General features: G+C 40.6%; 1 protein-coding gene across 1 annotated transcript in view; it reads left to right on the top strand.

The window, feature by feature from the left end:
- EIF2D (eukaryotic translation initiation factor 2D) overlaps positions 1-17131 on the top strand; it is a 38295-nt gene extending 21164 nt beyond the window's left edge. Inside the window, exons 6-15 of the mRNA NM_001252632.1 lie at positions 3818-4068; positions 4533-4650; positions 5734-5779; positions 6240-6343; positions 6456-6605; positions 6808-6897; positions 7702-7797; positions 14246-14366; positions 16315-16489; positions 17061-17131. Coding sequence (NP_001239561.1) covers positions 3818-4068; positions 4533-4650; positions 5734-5779; positions 6240-6343; positions 6456-6605; positions 6808-6897; positions 7702-7797; positions 14246-14366; positions 16315-16489; positions 17061-17131 — 1222 coding nt within the window. The remainder of the gene's footprint in view (positions 1-3817; positions 4069-4532; positions 4651-5733; positions 5780-6239; positions 6344-6455; positions 6606-6807; positions 6898-7701; positions 7798-14245; positions 14367-16314; positions 16490-17060) is intronic.
- The last annotated feature ends 2199 nt before the right edge of the window (positions 17132-19330 follow it).

The raw sequence follows: 19330 nt of genomic DNA, 5'->3' as shown, positions 1-19330 counted from the left end.
AAGGTGGCATATTTGTGGGGGATCAGGAACCAAAGCTTGAAAGGCCTAAGAGAGAGAGGGGGGACAGATAAATCATTTGTTAATCACTTCTTATCCCAGGCAGAGCTACACAGGGGAAGGTGAGATTGGATCAATGTCCAGAGCTGAAAGGTAAAGAAGAAATCCCCTTTAGTCTCTGGTTTCTGTTTTCTTCCCTGGATGGATATAATCTTGATCCCCTTAGTACTTTAGAAGAATAAGATGTTCAGTTCTTCTGAATTAATAAGGTCTATTTATTGCTTTGAGATTCAGGAATTATAGTTTTAGGGAAGAGGGAAAAATAGGAAGTCCCTAATTCTATTTTTAACCTAAATTCCCTTTCAGGGGTTGAGAACTCAACTCAGATCTGGGGACCTGAGTCCCTGAGGACGTTTTGGAGTTAGGCTGGTGTAATTTCCTAATATAGAGAGATACAGCAATTGAAGATATCAATGGAAAATCTTCTTGGGTGGATAGTCTTCCCCAAAGGGAAAAAGTCTCTATCCACCACTGTTGAGGAAGGATGGCTAATCTGATTTCTTCAGATCGATGAGGGATCATAGCAAGTTAAGTTCAGCAAGTTGCTCTTCTCCCTTTCAGTTCAGAAGAGAAAAGAACCCCTTTCCAACTGTCCATCTGCTTTTCTTGGCTAGAGGTTCTAGCTCATCCCCCATTGCCAGCAAAGTTCCATTTTCTTCTTGCATAAGGCTTCCTTATAAATCAAGTCCTTGCATTGTAATTTGTACCTCTCTTATCCACAGTGGTATAGCTTCAAAATCAATTTTTCTCTTGTTTCACCAGTTACTTTAATTCCTCTATCATCAAGTTCTCTCTTCATCAGTTTCCATCAATTTTTGGTGGTGAGTCACCATACTTACCATGGCTCCAGTACACCTTTTAGACTTATTGGCTGGTGTTCCCTGAACCACCATCTCTGCTCAGGTTTAGCTCTCCAGTTGGTTATAGTGATTAGAATTAGCAGATTTCTTCTCTACCTCCTCCCCCCCTATTTGGAATTGTTTGTGGATGTTTCAGTTTGTTGTCATCTGCCTTCCCAAGTCTTGTTGCTATGAAAATGTGGTCATTTTGCCTGGCCATGTTAACTAGATTGATGTTGGACCTGCTGCATCAAGTTCTCAAGGTGACCCGAGGATAGCCTTCTTCTCTGACTCTGGATGTCAAGTGTTTTGTGGTTCCCACACAAGCCTTCAGGCTTGCTGGAGCAAATGATCATTGTTAATTATGAAAACACCCAAAGTAACCCCAACATTTGACTAAGGGGAAAGGCAAATTTCTGAACAGGAAATACAATCTTTTCTTTTTTGGCTCACGCCTGTCTTCACAGTGCTCTGGAATTTCTGATGACAGACTGTCATTAGCAATTCAATCAAAAACTGGTAGAATATGGAGAATCTCAGAATATTAGCAAGACTATAGAGATTACCTTAGTTCAGTGCACAGAGGAGGAAACAGGTCCAGGATTTTAGTGACATTCTCAAGGTTGCACAGCTAGGGTATGTCAGAGGTGGGACCATCCTGTGGCTCTTTCCCTCTTACCTGCTGTTTCTTGGTCCACATTGGACAATTTAAAAGAGAATATAGCTTGCAGAGGTGCCAAAGGCATTAAATTTTCTCAGTGTATTGATGTTTTCCTGAATTATTTTCTCTCTTTTTTTTAAAAAAACCCTTACCTTCTTCTGTCTTAGAGTTGATACTAAGTATGGATTCTGTGATGATTAAAATAGTGGGAGTCATAAACTGTTACAGATAAAAGAGTGGTTGGCTTAAATTGTGAATGCAGAAAATATGATTTCAAGACAGTTTCTTGTTTTAAATCAAATATAAGGTGGTCGCCAGGGAAAAATTCCCAAATATTAAATATACCCAAGTCACCTGGGTTTTATAGAAATTTTAATTAATACAAATGAGATATTAAAGAGAGAGAGAGAGAGAGAGGAAATAATGAGAAAAGGCTAGACTAGCCTAGGCTGAAAACCCTGAGAGAGAGATCAGTCAGTCTTTTATCCACTCACCACAAGATTTGTCCAAGCAAGATTCTAGTGTTCAGAGAGACACCAGCTGCCTCCTCCAATTCAGCTTTTCCCAGCTGAATCTCCCGAGACCTCCTTTTTGACCTCCTTTAAAGGGAATTTTCTCCTATGTCATCTCCCCTAAGTTCTCACATCTACCAATCACAGTAGACGTTTTTCCAAAGGACAGATCATTCTTAATTCACACCTGAGTAGACTAAACTTTTGATTAAGTTCACACCTGAAAAAACCTCTGAGTAAGTTCTCACCTCTTTGCTCCTTGTAAATTCACAAGTTGCCTGACCTTTATAGGAACTTAGCACCCTTTTGTATTAGATCTAAAAATAGGCACAGCTTAAGAATTTTTGCCTTACTATAAGTATGGGTTTAAGTATTTTTTCATTGTTTAGCAAGGAGTTTCTTCCCCTAAAGCATGCTTAAGTAGGGGTGGAGTAGAGGTCTCACATTCCTGATCTAAGTTCCTTCATTGTTTAAAATGGGGAGTGGTCTTAACCAAATCTTATGAAGTAGGGTCTGAGAATTTTTAAGATTCACAATCTCCCCTGATGATCATTGGGAGACTAGTCTCCCCATTGATAATTTAACATAATCATCTTGTAGTCCTAAATGCAATTCTAACTACAGTAATATATACAATATTCACTTTTCTAAGAGGAAATTAGAGTAGGTGAGGGAGGAAATAGAAAAAGAAAGAATGTTTTGCTAGGCGCATTGACAGAAAGCCAAATTAGGGGCAGTCCCTTTTGGCATAAATGTGTACATTTACAATAAATGTTCAATCAAAGTTCAGTTCAATCAACCATATGCAAAGTTCATTCTTGATGTTCCTGATGTAGTGTGGATTTTCTGGCATCTTTCTGCAACAGTTCATTCTCTGGATATAGAAATTAGCAAGCTTCTTCCTTGAAGATATTTTCTCAAACAAAATGAAAATCTTAGATTTTTATAAAAATACAATCTCAAACAAAAGATCAAAAATCTTGGATTTTAAATTAAAATACAATTCCAAGGCAAAAGAGGGGTAAGGTCTGGCTACCCTCAGTGTTTATAGTGTAGTCTGAAGGAATTTTCTGCACAGGATTTTCTCTGCCAGTGTGGGAAAATATTAGCTGTCTAAGGGAAGAGGTAGTTTCAGTAAGGCTGAAATCTTTCCAGCTGCCTTATGTCTTTCTTTACAAACAAAAACCCAAAAAAACCTGTTACAAGGATGGCCATCTAAGGTTGAAGGAAAGACCAAAAAGGAAAAATCTAGGCAATGTGAAAATAAAACAAAAAACCAATAGAATGTATATTTTTAAAGTGTAGATACTATAAAGTATGGATATTGTTCCTGTAAATTGACTTAATCTTATTTGGTATATTAAGATACGTCTTAAAAAATTTTTTTTAATTTAAAAAATTTAGCTTTCCTTTGACATCTTTAGGTTTCATCATTTTCATACACGGGAAACCTGTGTGCATTAATATCCATTTGGGTTAGGCACAAGGCAAGAATTATTCTTTTATGATTTTAGAGAAGACAAAATTAAGGTGTAGAATTTTCTAGCTAAGAACTGGAGATAGAGTTGGGATGGAAATCCTGAACCTCAACTTCTAGTCTAGCACTTTGCCCTTCATCTTCTCTCTTTTTTAGCTCTTGGCATCTCCTGAAGTTCCCTTTAGTTAATCAGTCCTGTAGTTGTTTGTTTGTTTGTTTTTAAATCAGTCCTGTAGTTCTGCTCTGAATTTCTCACATGCCCTTTTTCCAGGCAGTCTGGGGACAAGTCAGCTCCACCCTCTATTTCCCCACTGGACCAAGAGCCTCCAGAGTATAGGGGGAACATCATAGAGGAGAGCCCAGTACAGGAAGATTCTGTTCTTCAGAGTGACATGGAATGTCTCACCTTGCAAGGAGACAAGGAGAGCAGAGTGGATAATGAGAAATCCCCTTCAGAAGTCACTGATGAACCAAGGGAGGAAGGAATGAACCAAGACCCAGCTGATAGCAAGACCTTTCAAGGTACTGTTCCAAGAGAAGCGAGATTGGGCTTTTTTCCTTTCCGTTTATGTGACTGCTCTTTGTTGTTCTCCTTTTGCTACATAATATTCCCCAAGTATAGGGAGAGGAGACTCCCTTATTTTGAGGTGGGAATAAGTTCATAATCTTCATGACTGCTCTCATATCCTGGATGCTTTTTCCAGCTTCCACCATCTTTCCCTTGCCCCCAGCCTACTCATATAGTTCATTGTAGACAGTAGTTGAAATATTGTCATCGGAGTTTGGAGACATTATATAGCTTAGAGTCATCATCATACTTTTCTTTCTCTGTCAAAAGAGATCACTTCTCAAGGATTATTGTCTACTTCAGTGTCTAGAAATGGATTTCCTTCAGAGGCTTTTGGGGAAGCCTTTTGCCTAGCCTTGACTTCCTCTTGCAGAATGTTCAGTGACAGAGAGCATGTGCTTTTGTCTTTTTCTTCCAGAGCAAATGGATGAGCTGCTACAGAGATGTTTCTTCCATGCCCTCAAGTGCCGAATCACAAAGGCTGACCTCCCTTTACTCACCAGTACTTTCCTGAGTTGCCACATGTTCTCCTGCTGGTATGAAGAGGATCAGATTGGGGTGGAAGACCAGTGGGCTAGGCTGTCACTGTAGCTTGTCTGGCATCTCTATGTTCTGGTTGGAGAAAAAGGGTGGGGGAATGTCAGGAAAAGGGTGGGAAGTGGCGCATGGACCTGGATAATTAACTGGACTCCAAGTTCTAAAAAGTTACCTTTCTCTGTCAAAGCAGATGAAGAAATTATCTTGGGGTAACTGGGTGACTCTGTAGATAAGAGAGCCAGGCCTGAAGTTGAGAGGTCCTGGTTTCAAATCTGGCCTCAGACATTCCCTAACTGGGTGACCCTGGACAAGTCAGTTAATCCTGTTTGCCTAGTCCTTGCCCTTCTTTCTTAGAGTTGTTTCTAAGACAGAAAGTAAGAGCTATAATTTTTAAAAGAAAGAAAGAAATTACCAAAAACAAATTCAGGCTGAAACTTTCACTGGGTAGTCTCATAGATGAATACTGAGGATCCCAGACCTACTGAAACTACCCCTGTCTTGAGGTGGTTAGTAAAATTGATGCCATCCATGTAGCCTTCATGGGCTGGACTCAGCTAAGTGTCCCACAGTCCATAAAGCTACAGTGAAGGATTAAATCTGGGAGGCCTAGAAAAAAATTAAACAACTGACTGGATTTTGAGACCAGACTCCTTATGAATTTCCCCTTGATTTTTAATGATTTTTTTACATGTGCCATTCTTGTCTTGCTCTCTTGTCATTTATGGATCTCTTCAACACCTCATAACTATGTCCCAGGGATGGGGTTTATATATTGAAGACCTAGTGCCTTGGGCTAGAAGTCTGCTGGATTAGTGGTGGCTATTGAGAAGAGTCAGTTCTTGTTAAATAGCAACCCATAGCCACAGTCTAGGTGACCGGGACCCCAGGGCTGGGAGGTATTGAGAGCTCTCATTTTTTTGGAGGCTCTTTGAACCTATTTCACTTTGTCTCCTTTCCCACCTCTTCTAAGAATGGGTTGGAGAACAGGGAAGAAAAGTCCCTACACCCAGCGTCGTTACTCCATGCTTAAGCCTCCATCACTATTGCTTTCCCTTCTTAACATGCATTTCTGTTTTCTCTAGCCCTGAGGGACAACAGCTGGACATAAAGAAGTCAAGCTACAAAAAGGCAAGTGAAGCTCTTATCCTGACTCAATGGGAAGGGGAAAAGCAGAATTAGCAGGACTGTGACCCAGCCAGTGGGGCCAGGTAGCCCAGGTGAAGCTCTTTGTCTCAGTCATAAGGAAATAGTATCTTTCTGGGCCTGGCATGGGGGATAGGTGCCTATCCCACTTTCCTTTTTGGTCCCTTTTTATCTCATGGGGTTTCCATAAATCTCAACTGGTTTCAAGTCTCCTCCTCTTCCTCCTCTACTTCATCCTGGTCACTACTACAGATCCCACTTGGGGGTAGGAGCCTCTCCATTTCCAATTTTAAAAGAGCAGGCACAAACATCTTTCTTTGCCCCCACAGCTTAATACAGTGTTTTGCATGTAGTTAAGTCCTCAAGAGATGTTTTTTGAGTGAGTGAATAAGTGAAACTCATGGGTTTGCCCCATGACCCTGGCCACTGACCTTTTCTCCCTCAGCTCTCCAAGTTTCTGCACCACATGATGAAACAGAAGATTGTGCAGGTGAAGGAGTTGAGCAAAGGTGTAGAAAGCATCATAGCTGTGGATTGGAAACACCCCAGGTGAGAGCCAAGTGCCCATTGGTCCAGGCTGTTCTAGCTTGACTTGTGATGGAGATGTCAGGACACCAATGTCAAATGCTTTGTCTCACCTTTTCCTCCTGATGGGTTTCAGCATTACATCTTTTATTGTGCCTGAGCCCTCCTCATCTGCCCAGATTGTCCAAGAGGATACCAAGGAAAAGCCTTATCACCCACCAGAGATTGAATTCCTTTACTGTGTCCCAGCCAACATGACTGCTCTCTTCCAGGAGTATGGCCATAAGTGAGTTGTTATAGAGCATCTGCAAACCAGTTTTGTCTGCTCATTGTTCTCTTGTCTAGTCCAATCTGTTACCTTTCATCTGACCCCATTGGGAAGGAAATAGAGCATGAAAAATGAGGAGAGAATCCTAAAAGAAAGAAGTCCTTGTTTTGTGGTACTTATCACAATTGAGTCCATCTTCTTGTATCCCTTTCTCTACCAGGAAGGGGAGCCCTCTCTCAGGCAGTGAGGTCCATACGATCATCATTGACTATGCAAAGAAAAACAAACTGGTTGATGCAAACAACAAAAAGTAAGTAAAAAGGATGTGATTGGGTTGAGAGGGAGAAGGAGGGAGGGAAGGGAGTGTTTGTGTGTGTGTTTATAAGTAAGTTAGAGAATGCTAAAATTGCATATTTTCTGGACTTATCCCGCCCAGTACTTTCATTTTTCTAGATGGAGCACTACTAAGTCATATAAAAATCATTCAAAGGAAGTAGAAGTGTTTAAACTGGACAGTAAAAAACTCAAGGGACATGACCACTGTTGTCAAGTATTTGAAGACAGTCTGTTTGGCCTTACAGAGAAGGAGCTAGAGGATTCACTGTAGGCAAAGAAGCAAATTTAGGGTTAGTATACTGGAACTGGCTGACTCAGGCAAAGGGAGTCTTTAGGTGGAGGCCATACAACCACTTGTGTCCACGTGTCCTCCTAGGAATCTTTCCAACTTTCAATCTGAAAGCCAGAGCCCAGAGAAGTGACATAAGGAAGGTTGTCCTACCTGCCTCCCTGGATTGTTGTTTTGTTGGGAGAAAATGTAAGGTACTGTCTGAAAGTGAGGAGCTGTCTTTGTTCATAAGGATTCATTCCTTACAGTCACCCAACTAGTTGGTGGCAGAGCCATGCCTAGAAACCAGATCTCCAAACTCTCAGTCCTGTGATCTCTCTACTTGAATATGATTTGTATTTTCCTTCCAGAAACTCTGACATTATTTCTTCTCTCTGTGGGGCATATTACTTGATAAATAATTTTATTCTCAATCTGTTATCAAAGTTTTACGTGTCCATTAGATAAGAAAGCTCAATTTTACCTATCATTCTTTCTCCTTTCCTTTAGTCTTGTGAAGATGGACCCCATTTTGTGTGACTGTCTCTTGGAGAAAGATGAACAACATACAGTATTGAGGCTTCCATGGGATAAAGTCCTTGCAAGGTAATAGAGGTGAACCTCTTTGCCACATTTTTCTCAACTATAAAATGGGGATAATAATATCACTTATCTCACAGGGTAGTTATGAGGATCAAATGAATTAATATTTGTAAAAAAAAAAGTACTTACACAGTGTCTGGCACATAGTGGGTGCTATATAAATGCTGATTTGCTCCCTTGCTCATTAACTTTCCTTAATTTTTCTCTGTGCTCTTCCTTTCCTTCCCTTGAATCACCTGATTGCATAATATTTTTATTTATTTTTCTGATTACATATAAAGCAATTTCCAAATTCTTCCTCCTTTCCTCTCTCCCCACGACAGTAAGCAATTAGATATAGTCCTGCAAAACATATTTCCAAATTAGTCATATTGTGAAAGAAAACACAGACCAAAAAAAGGAAAAGCCAAGAAAAATAAAAGAAGTATAAAACCAGTATGCTTCATTCTGCATTTCAGACTCTCATCAGTTTTTCTTTGGAGGTAGATAGCATTTTTCATCATAAGTCTTTGGATCTTTGTATTGCTGAGAATAGTTAAGTCATTCATAGTTGTTCCTCCTTAAAATGTTGCTGTTGCTGTGTATACTGTTCTAGTTCTGCATACTTCACTTTGCATGGGTTCATGTAAGTCTTCCCAGGTTTTTCTGAAATCCTCCTGCTTGTCATTTCTTATAGTACTATAGTTATCCAACACATTCATATACCACAACTTGTTCAACCATTCCCCAGTTGATGAGTATCCTCCCATTTTCCACCACAAAAAGAAATGCTATAACTATTTTTGTACAAGTAGGTCCTTTTCATTTTTTTTTCTAATCTCTGTGGGATACAGCCCTAGTAATGATATTGAATCAAAAGGTGTACAGTTTATAGCCCTTTGGGCATAGTTCCAAATTGCTCTCCAGAATAGTTGGATCATCTTACAATACCAACAGTGTATTAGTATCCCATTTTTCCCATATCCTTTCCAATATTTGCCATTTTCCCTTTTTATCATGTTAAGGATAATTTTAGCATTGTGACCTAAACTATATTAATTATTGGTCGCCATGGATATCCCAAATAAAAAAATACCCAAGTCAGTTGGAAATTTATGGTGATTTAATTAATATAGTGGAAAGAAATTAATAAGAAGGGAGAAGGAAAGGGTTGAGGATTTTTCCCTCCTGGCTTGTGCCAGGGGGAAGATTAGGCTTTAGGAAGATAAAGTTTTGGAGAGAAAAGGAGGAAGGAATCAGCCTGAACTCCAAGAGGGCTCAACCAGGATGCCTGAACCTGAATTAGCTCAAGGGCAAACTCACCACCAAAACTCAGACAAATAGCTGCCACCACGACAAGACATTGGAACGCTTAGCGCAATGCCAGCCAGAGCCGCCTCTCCGAGGAAAGAGACAGACCAGAGGAAGCCCTGCGAAAAAACTTAGACGATTCTACCTCCCTTTCCTGCATCTCCTCTGTACCAATTGTAGCCCAAGCTTGACTTAAGACAGCCCAGGGTTCTGTCAGCTGTTTCTGATTTGTCACTTTCTCTATCAAAGGCCATCCTTCTAAACACTCAAGCTTCAAGCATGGTTACAGACATTCCCGATTTTGTTAGACAAAGGGGGAATAATGCAAATTTCCTAAAACATCCCTGGTTTTGTTAGGCTAAGCATCTTCATTGTTACAAATCAGGAGATAGCTAAATCCAATCTTCACAATCAATATCACCAACCTGATTGATGTGAGATATCTCAGTTGTTTTAATTTGCATTTCTCTTGTCAATGACTTATAGCATTTAAAAATATGACTATATATAACTTTCTTAATCCCAAAACTACCTTTTCATATCCTTTGACCATGTATTCTTTTATATGAGATAATTTACTCCATTCTACTGTTCATCCCTCTATCTCACCCCTGAATTTTATTTTTTTTTAGCTTCATCCCAGTATAGTTAACTCATACTCATTGCCTTCTGTTTGGGTATACTACACCTATCTAACTGCCTTAATAATGAAGGAAGGTAAATTTGCAAGCTTCCCAGATTCCAATGGCTCCTGCCTGTCATCTCTGCTTCTTCTACATTCCATTACATGTCTTGCAAAATTACCTTCCTTCAATAATGACAAAGTTCTTAGGAGTTGCAAGTATCATCTTCTCATGTAAACAGTTTAAACTTTTTGAATCCCTTATAGTTTCTCTTTTCTGATTCTCTTTTTATACCAGACTCATGACCATATTACTTATTGATTATTGTATTTCCAAATCTTCAATCCAAAGGACAAAAGAATTCCTGAACAGGACATTATTTGCCACAGGGTCCTAGCTCCCACCTTGTTAGACCACATTCCTTACCAAGTCACATATTTGTTTAACCTCCTCCTCTTTGATTACATGATTGTCTATTGAGCCAATGTTAAAGCCTATGCCATGTCACATGTTCATTAGTTACCTCCCACTCCACATTACTAAACTCTTCAATAAAAGTTTGAGGGCACATGTCGTGCCCTCTCGCAATACCGTCAGAGGGGCATGGCAAGATGTAGCCCATATTTTTTTTTAACTCCTTGTCTCTGAGTATTCCTTTGTCTCTCTCTTTCTCTCCTCTGTCCATTTTCCCTCAGTTTCCAATTTCCTTCTCAGGTGTCCACTAACAAGAATTTTAATATGTTACTACAGGAGGTTACAATTAGGAATGCTTGATAATTCTCTAATTCATTAAATATCTATTTTTTTTTCTCCTAAAGGACTATTTTCACTTTTGTTGGCTAGGTGATTCTTGGTTATAATCCTAACTCCTTTGCCCTATAGAATATCATATTCCAGGCCCTCTAATCCTTTAATATAGAAGCTGCTCAATCTTGTGTTATCCTGACTGTGGCTCCATGATATTTGAATTGTTTCTTTCTGGCTGTTTGCAATATTTTCTCCTTGGTCTGGGATCTCTGGGAATTTGGCTATAATATTCCCAAGAGTTTTTATTTGGGGATCTCTTTTTTTTTTATCATGGCTTTTAGGTAGTCCAATAATTCTTTTTAAAAAAACCCTTACTTTCTGTCTTAGAATCAATACTGTGTATGGGTTCTAAGGCAGAAGGGTGGTAAGGGCTAGCCAATGGGGGTTAAGTGACTTTCCCAGGGTCACACAGCTAGGAGATGTCTGAGACCATATTTGGACCCAAGGCCTCTTTTCTCTAGGCTTGGTTCTCAATCCACTGAGCCATCTAGCTGCCCCCTAATAATTCTTAAATGATCTCTCCTAATCTATTTTCTGAGTCATTCATTTTCCCAATGGGATATTTCATTTTCTTTTATTTTTTCATTCTTTTTTTTAAACCCTTACCTTCCATCTTAGAGTCAATACTGTGTATTGGCTCCAAGGCAGAAGAGTGGTAAGGGCTAGGCAATGGGGGTCAAATGACTTGCCCAGGGTCACACAGCTGGGAAGTGTCTGAGGCCAGATTTGAATCTAGGACGTCCCATCTCTAGGGCTGGTTCTCAATCCACTGAGCTACCCAGCTGCCCCCTCTTTTTCATTCTTTTAATTTTGTTTTATTATTTTTTAATGTCTTGTTGGAGTCATTGGCTTCCATTTGTCCAATTCTGTTTCTTAAGACGTTCTTATCTTTAGTGAATTTTTCACCTTTTTTACCATTTGGCTTCTGTTTTTAAAGGTAATTATTTTCTTTCTTTTTTGGTCTTCTTTTTTTTCTCAATTACATGTAGAAACAATTTTCAACAGCTGTTTTCTGACATTTTGTGATCCAAATTCTCTCCCCCCCCCCAGGTGGTAAATAATATGATATAGGTTTTACCAGTGCTGTCATGGAACACATATTTCCATATTCCCTATGTTGTGGAAGAAGACATATATTGCACATATAAGAAACTCATGAAAGAAATAAAGTGAAAAATGGTATGCTTCGATCTGCATTCAGAAGGTGTTATTTTCTTAAATTTTTTTTTGTGCCTTCTTTACCAAGATATTGACATCCCCCTCCCCGTTTTTTTCTTTTTCCAATTTTTACAAGTTTAAGTTCTGCTCTACTTCTGGAGTGGTGGGGGCACTGTCCCAAGTTTCAGGCTTTTTGTGCTGCTGTTTGCAGAGCTAGTTATGGGGATCTAAAAGTTTTCAGTTCTTCCAAAGTGGTATGACTTAAGAGAGGTATGGTCACTACTCCTTTGGCCTGTGCTCTGGTCTTTGAGTGGCCACAAGCATTCTTTTTTGCTCTGAAACTGTGATCAAGGTCCTCACTCCTTTGCAGCTGTACCTTCTGGTGTGATAGTGCTTTTCCTTACCCTGGAATAGTGACCTGGAACCAAGTGCGGGCAATGTAACAGACTCTTGCATCCAGTAACCAGAAAGTGTAATCTTCTAACTGGTTGTCCACCCCTTTTACCGTCTGTGGGCTGAGAGCTTCAGAAGCCACTACTGCAGACTCACCATAAGGCCTGCTGTTGGACTGCCAGGGCATAGTCCTGTACTCCACTGTGCTTCACTCTCAACCATGTGAAACAGACTTTTCCTGCCAACCTTTTAAGTTATTTTGAGTTGAAAAATTATTTCACCCTGTCCTTTTGCTGGTTCTACCACTCCAGAATCCATTTTTAGGTTTGTTTTTAAGTTGTTTGGAGAGGAATTTGGGAGCACTCTGGAGAGGCCCTGCCTTTACACCACCATCTTAGCTCTACCTGCATCACATTCTTAGAAGGGTTATGCAGGGCATTGTGTTAACTGGTGAGGTAGAGAAAAATTTCCTAAAAGTCATTGGTGGTCGGTTCTCAGGAATGCTTTAACCAAGATTCACCTTGGTTTCTGTGGCCTTATTCATGTTTTAGCTTGGTTCCAAACCACAAGGCAAATGAGATGTTAATGATATGTTAAACACCTTGGGGCAACTTCCTGTTATTTTTGACTGATTCTGTTCAGAAACTAGAGAACTGGGGTCTGGAGCTTAGGAGATGCATCAAGAGTAAGGAGGTAGATTTGGAAGTTAATTTTCTATGGGTGATAGTTGAGATCACAGTAGTGATTGTGATTAACAAAGGAGAAGTGTAAAGATAAAGTATAAAGAGCCTTCACAGATGAGGTGCCTGAGAAGGATTGGTTGGGGCTTTAGGAGGAGAGTCAGACAATATGGTGGTTTTGGAGCTTAGGAAGAAGGGAATATCTTTAGGAGCAATTAGTTGGTCACCAGTGTCAGAAGGTCTAAGAGAGTAGAATTGAAAAAAGGCCATTGCTAAATAGGTTGTGGTATATGATTGTAATGGAATATGGTGCCACAAGAAACAATGAGTTGGACAGCCACAAAAAAAAACCTGGAAAGACTTATATGAAGTGATGCAAAGTGAAATGAATAGAGTCAGGAGAATGTTGTATACAGTAACAATAATCATGTATGATGGTTAGCTGTGAATGAATTAACTATCATCAGCAGTGCAAGGATCTGGGACTCATGGTGAAAAAGGCTACCCACTGCCATAGAAGGAACTGACAGAGTTTGAATACAGATTGAAGCATGCCATTCTTCACTTTATTTCCTTCATGAATTTTTCTTTAGTGCAAGCAATATGTGTCTTCTTTCACAACATGATGAACATGGAAATAGGTATTGTATGATAACACATGTACAACCTATCATATCTGCTGCCTTGGGGGTAGGTGGGGAGGGAGAGAATATAATTGCAAAACATAGGAAATGATTAAAAATTGAATTGAGACCACCATGTAGTTCAGTGGATAGAGAACCAGTCCTGAAAACAGGAGATCCCAGCTTCAGATCTGGCCTTAGAGACTTTCTAGCTATATAAATGTGGGCAAGTCACTTAACCCCAGTTGCCTAGCTAGCCCTTACCACTCTTCTGCCTTGGAACTGACACTCTGTATTGATTCTAAGGCAGAAGGTAAGGGATTAAAAACCTTTTATTTTGTAAACTAGAAAATGAAAATTATATCACCATGTAATCTGGCAAAAAAAGAAAAATGGTTATTGGATTTGATGATGACCTCTGAAAGATCAATTTCTGTCTCTGCATATGGCACATTGAGCTGTTGACCTATTAAAGAGCGTTCATCTTTAGAGCATCTTTAGTTTGAAGTAATATCTAGGAGAAAAGGACAGGAGCAAGAACAACATGAATACTGATTAAAGGATTAGAAGACAAGACTCTAAAGAAAGGCATAAAGGAACTGATCTTATTTGTTTCAGAGAAAACAGGATTGCTTTTTGGAAACTATTTGAAGGTAGGTTCTCGCTGCCTGTTGTCCATAGAACTACTTCCACAAAACAGATTAGGTAAATTCCTAGGTTAAGAACCCCATTGTTGCTTACTTTTGTAATAGAACCCTCAATCTGCCCAGTGGCAGCCTTCCTCTGGCTTGGACTCCAGAGGGGAGATAATGGCTTGTGCAAGGTGAAGTGCATGGGGGTTGGGGGGTTCCTTATCTATAGGACTCTTCTATTTCAGATGCCTGGACAGATTGAAGCCTGCCTATAAAGTGACCTTTCATGGCCAAGAGCCTATTGTGAAGAAAGGAAAACTCTCTCCAATTTTCATCACCTTAGCAAAGAGAACATACAATAAAAAGGTAACAAAGAAACTCCATGGAGTCTCAAAGTTGGTGAAAACTTTGGGGGTCATATAATTCTACATTTACCTGAGCAGGAACTCATTCTCTGATATTCCTGACTTTGGGGTGAATAGCACTAGCTACCATGGCAACCCATTCTTCCTTTCACTAAATTTTTGTAATGTCAGAAATTTGTGTAATCTGCAATAAAACAACTAAAGTAGAGCTCTGAGCTAACAACTATTTATTAACGGGCCTAGCCCCCTTCAACAAATAAGATCCCAGACCTTCCTCATGGCCTTTCTTGCTTCAGAGTACAAAATTTTTAACCCGTAAGTCCCAGATTGCCAGGGAGTACAACACAAAATATACATTTTCATTGGTGGTTTCAGACCAGCAGGAGGGCCCCTCTCCTCCCCCCAGCTCTTACCAGCTCATGGATACAGGATATAGCCAAATTGCTGCCCCTGCCCTCCTCTTCCCCTCAGACACTGTAGGGAAGGCATGTATATATTTTATAGGGCACTGTGCCTTGCTAAAGGTGGACAGAACTGTCCCCCATTCCCCCCACCCCCACCTTCCCAGTTTGTGGTTCTAGGATTAAGGGCCAGTGAGGAGGTCAACACTACTCAAAGCTGGGCAACAAAGGTAAATAACAAAGGGCTAAGGGATTCCTAAATAACCAGGGGGGCTTTCCACAGAAGCTTGTGACATTTCTTTCATGCAGTGTTCTGATGACCCTGGATAGAGGTCCAGAGGTCTTCCTTACTTACCCATGATGCCATTTACTCATCAGGCCATATCACATGGGTGGAGTTCCTTTAGTTAGGATATTTTTGTGGTCAAGCAAGTACGTGTTCTGACTAGTTTAAAATCCAACATAAAAAAGCATATATTTAACCATTTAATTTAATCTAATTACTCCTAATTATATTATTTGGATGAGAATTAGTTGATTATCCTTAGCCAAATAAATATATATATTAATGTCTGTTAGTACAAAAACAATAATTACTACCCCTATGAAATTGCATTAAACTGAATAATACTGATAGGAAATTCACAGAAGAGTAAAATCATTGATTTAGAATGGTCAGGCCTCTGCTCAAATAGGGTACAAGTCAAAGTACTTCTCTCATCTAATTGTTCAGAAATTTTTCCACATCAATTCTGAATTTATTTCTCTGTCATTTCAATTCTAGGGCCAAGTGAGCAAGTCTAGTCCTTTTACCATATGTCAGTCCTTTAAATCCTTGAGGATAGCAATCATCGTCCCCACTTAGTCTTTTTGGGTATTTTTGGGGAGGACACAGACAAGAATCCTACAGATTTAGACACATAGAGCAGTTGGTGTCTGGGCTGGGGGAGAGAGGTTTTTCTATTTGTGACCTGAGATTGCCTCTCTACTTAAGCATCTCGTTCTTAGGAAGTTTTTACTTAAATAATTGAAATTTTCCTATGTAACCCCACAGACTTTCCTCACAAACCAGATGTCAGCATAAGTGAAGTTGTTTCTCTTTCTCTGCTGGCCACGAGCCTTCTCAGCCCATAGTAGCTTCTGAGGACATTGCTTGCCATTTAAGAAGACTGGTTACAGCTTAATCAGTACCCCAGGCCCTTGGCTATCCTGAGGTTTTTGGCTAAGCTACCTTATTAGGATTAGGATGGGTGTGTTTTTTGAATATCTAACCATAGCTCTCCTGAATGCCGCAGTACTTTCCCATCTCTTCTTATTATGTTGGGGTACATTACAGACCTTTTTAAATGTTTGTGCTCTACTCCCTCTGATGAGGGACACATCCTTATTTGTAAAGCAGGAAAACAGTGAGAGAGAGAGAGAGAGAGAGAGAGAGAGAGAGAGAGAGAGAGAGAGAGAGAGAGAGAGAGTGTGTGTGTGTGTGTGTGTGTGTGTGTGTGTGTGTGTGTGTGGTTTTCCGTTCTCTTCTAGTCCTGACTCTTTCTACAGGTGACCATGATCCGGAACCTGGAGGCTTATGGTCTTGATCCATATTCTTTGGCTGCCACTCTCCAGCAGCGGTGCCAGGCAAGTGTCACCATCAGCCCTGCTTCTGATGCTAAGGATACCATGCAGGTCCAGATCCAAGGGAATCAGATCAATCATCTAAGTCGGCTCTTGCTTGGTAAGCATCTTTTCTCTAGCTAAGCTTCCTCTAGGTCTTCTGAGACCGTGAGGTAGTGTCCATCGGGCATCTGGAGCTAAGTTCTCGCTTTGAGTAATCCTCAGTTCCAGGTGCTATGAGGGAAGAGAGAGGGGGAAAACACAAGATAGATCCCTGCTCTCAAGGACTTGATATTCTATTTGGGTAGGCTGAACAGACAGACATGAAAACTTGTAAAGGTAAGAAAGTGTCATCCACTAGGACCATTTGCTATATAATACAAGCCTCATCTTAAACTATTGAAGGCCTGCTGTAGCCGAGGGAGCCACTCCTCAGGAATCACTTCCCAGAGAAAGTAAGGTTCTGACAGAGTTGAGTGTTGATGCCTGAACGTGCAAAGATTGGAAAATAAGAAACATCCTGAAGAGGTGGGTGGCTGATGGCTTAGATGAGCAGGAGCAGAGATGCATCTGGATTAGGAACTGCTGAGCACTTAGATCCTAGGGGTTGTGTGCAAGGGACAGGGGATGATTGGCAAAGGGCCTTGGATGCTGCCAGGCTGAGGAGTTCATCTGCCTTTTTTACATTGTAGAAGAATATCACATCCCTCGAAAATATATCCGAGGCTTGGAAAAGGCCCCCAAACCTGTCAAGAAGAAGTGATGACTAGTGTCAAATTACATATTTCTTGGAACTCTAATCTCTGAGCTGGTAATTTATGTGACTGTTTTCAACTTTTGAAAGGATGAAATGTAATTCTTTACCAAAATAAATTTTTCTCAAGCTCCTTCTTTCTTTTTTTTTTATCATATTTTTATCGCTGTCTTTTGTTTTTACATCACCTTCATTTCCCAATATATTATTCCCCTCACCTCTAACCAGTGATTCATCCCATAGAGGGGATAAGTACTGGACCTGTGATTTCACTGGCAAAGGGAACTTCCAGGTAAGGAAACTCCCTTAAGTCCCATCTCCATAATCCTTCCAAAGAAAACAAACAGGTATTTCTGACCTTTAATCAAATATATTTTAAATTCACAGAATAAAAGAGGCTGGAGTGAAGTGGCATTCATCTCCCTTCCCTGCTTTAAGGCAGGTGGCCTCTCCTCCAGTCCAGGAAGGATGGACCCCTCTGGTTCTTAAAGGCCTCTACTGAATGTTTGACTGGCAAACTTCATCCCACAGCCTGCTGAGACGGCTCCAAGTGTTGAAAGAGTCTTTAATAATGGGGACAGGAGTGTTCTACCTTCATATACATGAAAGAAAGACTTGCCCTCGAATTGCACCAGAAAGGACTTATAATGGACAGAAAGGCCACCCAGAAAACCAGGATTTGAGGCAAAGAAGGGCTCCTCTGCATGATGAAGTCGTTTGTGGTCCCAGTCTAGATCTGCCCAATCATTAACAGTGCTAAGTTCTAATGATTTGGTTCCTCTGGGTAACTGTGTAGAGTCGATGATTACTTGCGCTCCTTGCCCGTGTAATTGTGTCTGTTCCTCATGTGTTATTTGCACTCCTGGCTGTATCCCATTGGTACATCACAGTGCTATTCCGGGACTGTGTATAATCCTGGTACCATTCAGTTCAACAAACATTTATTCTGTGTGATCTTGGGCAGTTGTTTCCCCTCTTAGAAACTTGGAGGCTGTTGAGTCCAACCTTTGAGTGAAGAAGACTCCTTTAATGACTTTTTTTGGAGGAATAAACCAAACTCAAGCCCATTTCATGTTGAAACAACCTTTATCAGCAGGAACTCTTTCCTGACATCAAGCCTTAATCTGGAGCTTCCTGGGAGAGATTCTCTCGGGTTCTCTAATTGTGTGATGAGAATTACATACACTTCAGCTCCGTTGGCTCTTCCTCCATCTCATCTCAGACATTGGAAGAAAAAACAAACCCCTAAACTGTTCTCCTGGGAGCTTGAAGAGAAGCAGAGTATATAAGGCTCAAAATGTATGAATGAAGCCTCCTACTCTGCACCTTGAGTCTGGGTGGGTTCCCAGCTACACAGGCTTTGCTACCTGAAGACCAGGAAGATGGTGTTTGGCAAAATTCAGAGGGAATTTAAGATGAAAGGAACTTGCCACCATACCTATCAAGACCAGCCTGTAACAAAATGTTGAGACATCTACAGCTTGTTTATCATGAACCCTTCTCTATAACATGCTAACCTTCATCCAGGAAAATGATGCTGCCGGCCCATCATCAGGGCCTGTGGTGTGAATCGATTTTGTAGAAGTGAGAGAATGCACCAAACTACCCATTCTCTCTGGACACCCTCAACCCAGCCCTCCATCCCCCAAGTTTGCTGACTGGTTAGATGTGAAGTACAGTCTGACTGTCGAAAGAATTCCCCACACTCTCCCCTAGTATATGAATTCAGTTGACTTCTGGGCTATGAATCCCTAACTTTGATCTCATCAGCACTTTGCCTTATTGAACTGAATTTAAGCTGATGAGGTCCCTAGTTCAGGGGATAATAGCTGCTAATTCTATAACGCTCTTAAGGCTTGCTAAAAGGTTTCATACACATCTCATTTCATCCTCTCACATGACACCCTGTCAGATAAGCACTCCGAGTCATCCCCATTTTGCAGACGGGGAAGCTGAAACTCAGGTCAGGTGATTTGCTCATGGCCACAGCCAGTAGGGTATCAGAGGTAGGATTTGCTGCCAGATTTCTCCTGACTTTTTAAATTTACTGACATCACCCCCTAATTTTGTCTTTCAGTAACCCTCTAGAAGGAAGAACCCCTTAGTGGTCTATGGGGTTTTGACATTTGAATCACCCTTTTGAATGCCTCAGCTGGGGAAGGGGTGCCTGCCCTGCCTAGAGACAGAAAGGAGGAGGGGCTAAGCCAG

This window comes from Monodelphis domestica, chromosome 2, assembly GCF_027887165.1.
Source record: "Monodelphis domestica isolate mMonDom1 chromosome 2, mMonDom1.pri, whole genome shotgun sequence".
NCBI classification, from domain to species: Eukaryota; Metazoa; Chordata; class Mammalia; order Didelphimorphia; family Didelphidae; genus Monodelphis; species Monodelphis domestica.
This window is presented reverse-complemented; position numbering and strand designations above follow the sequence as displayed.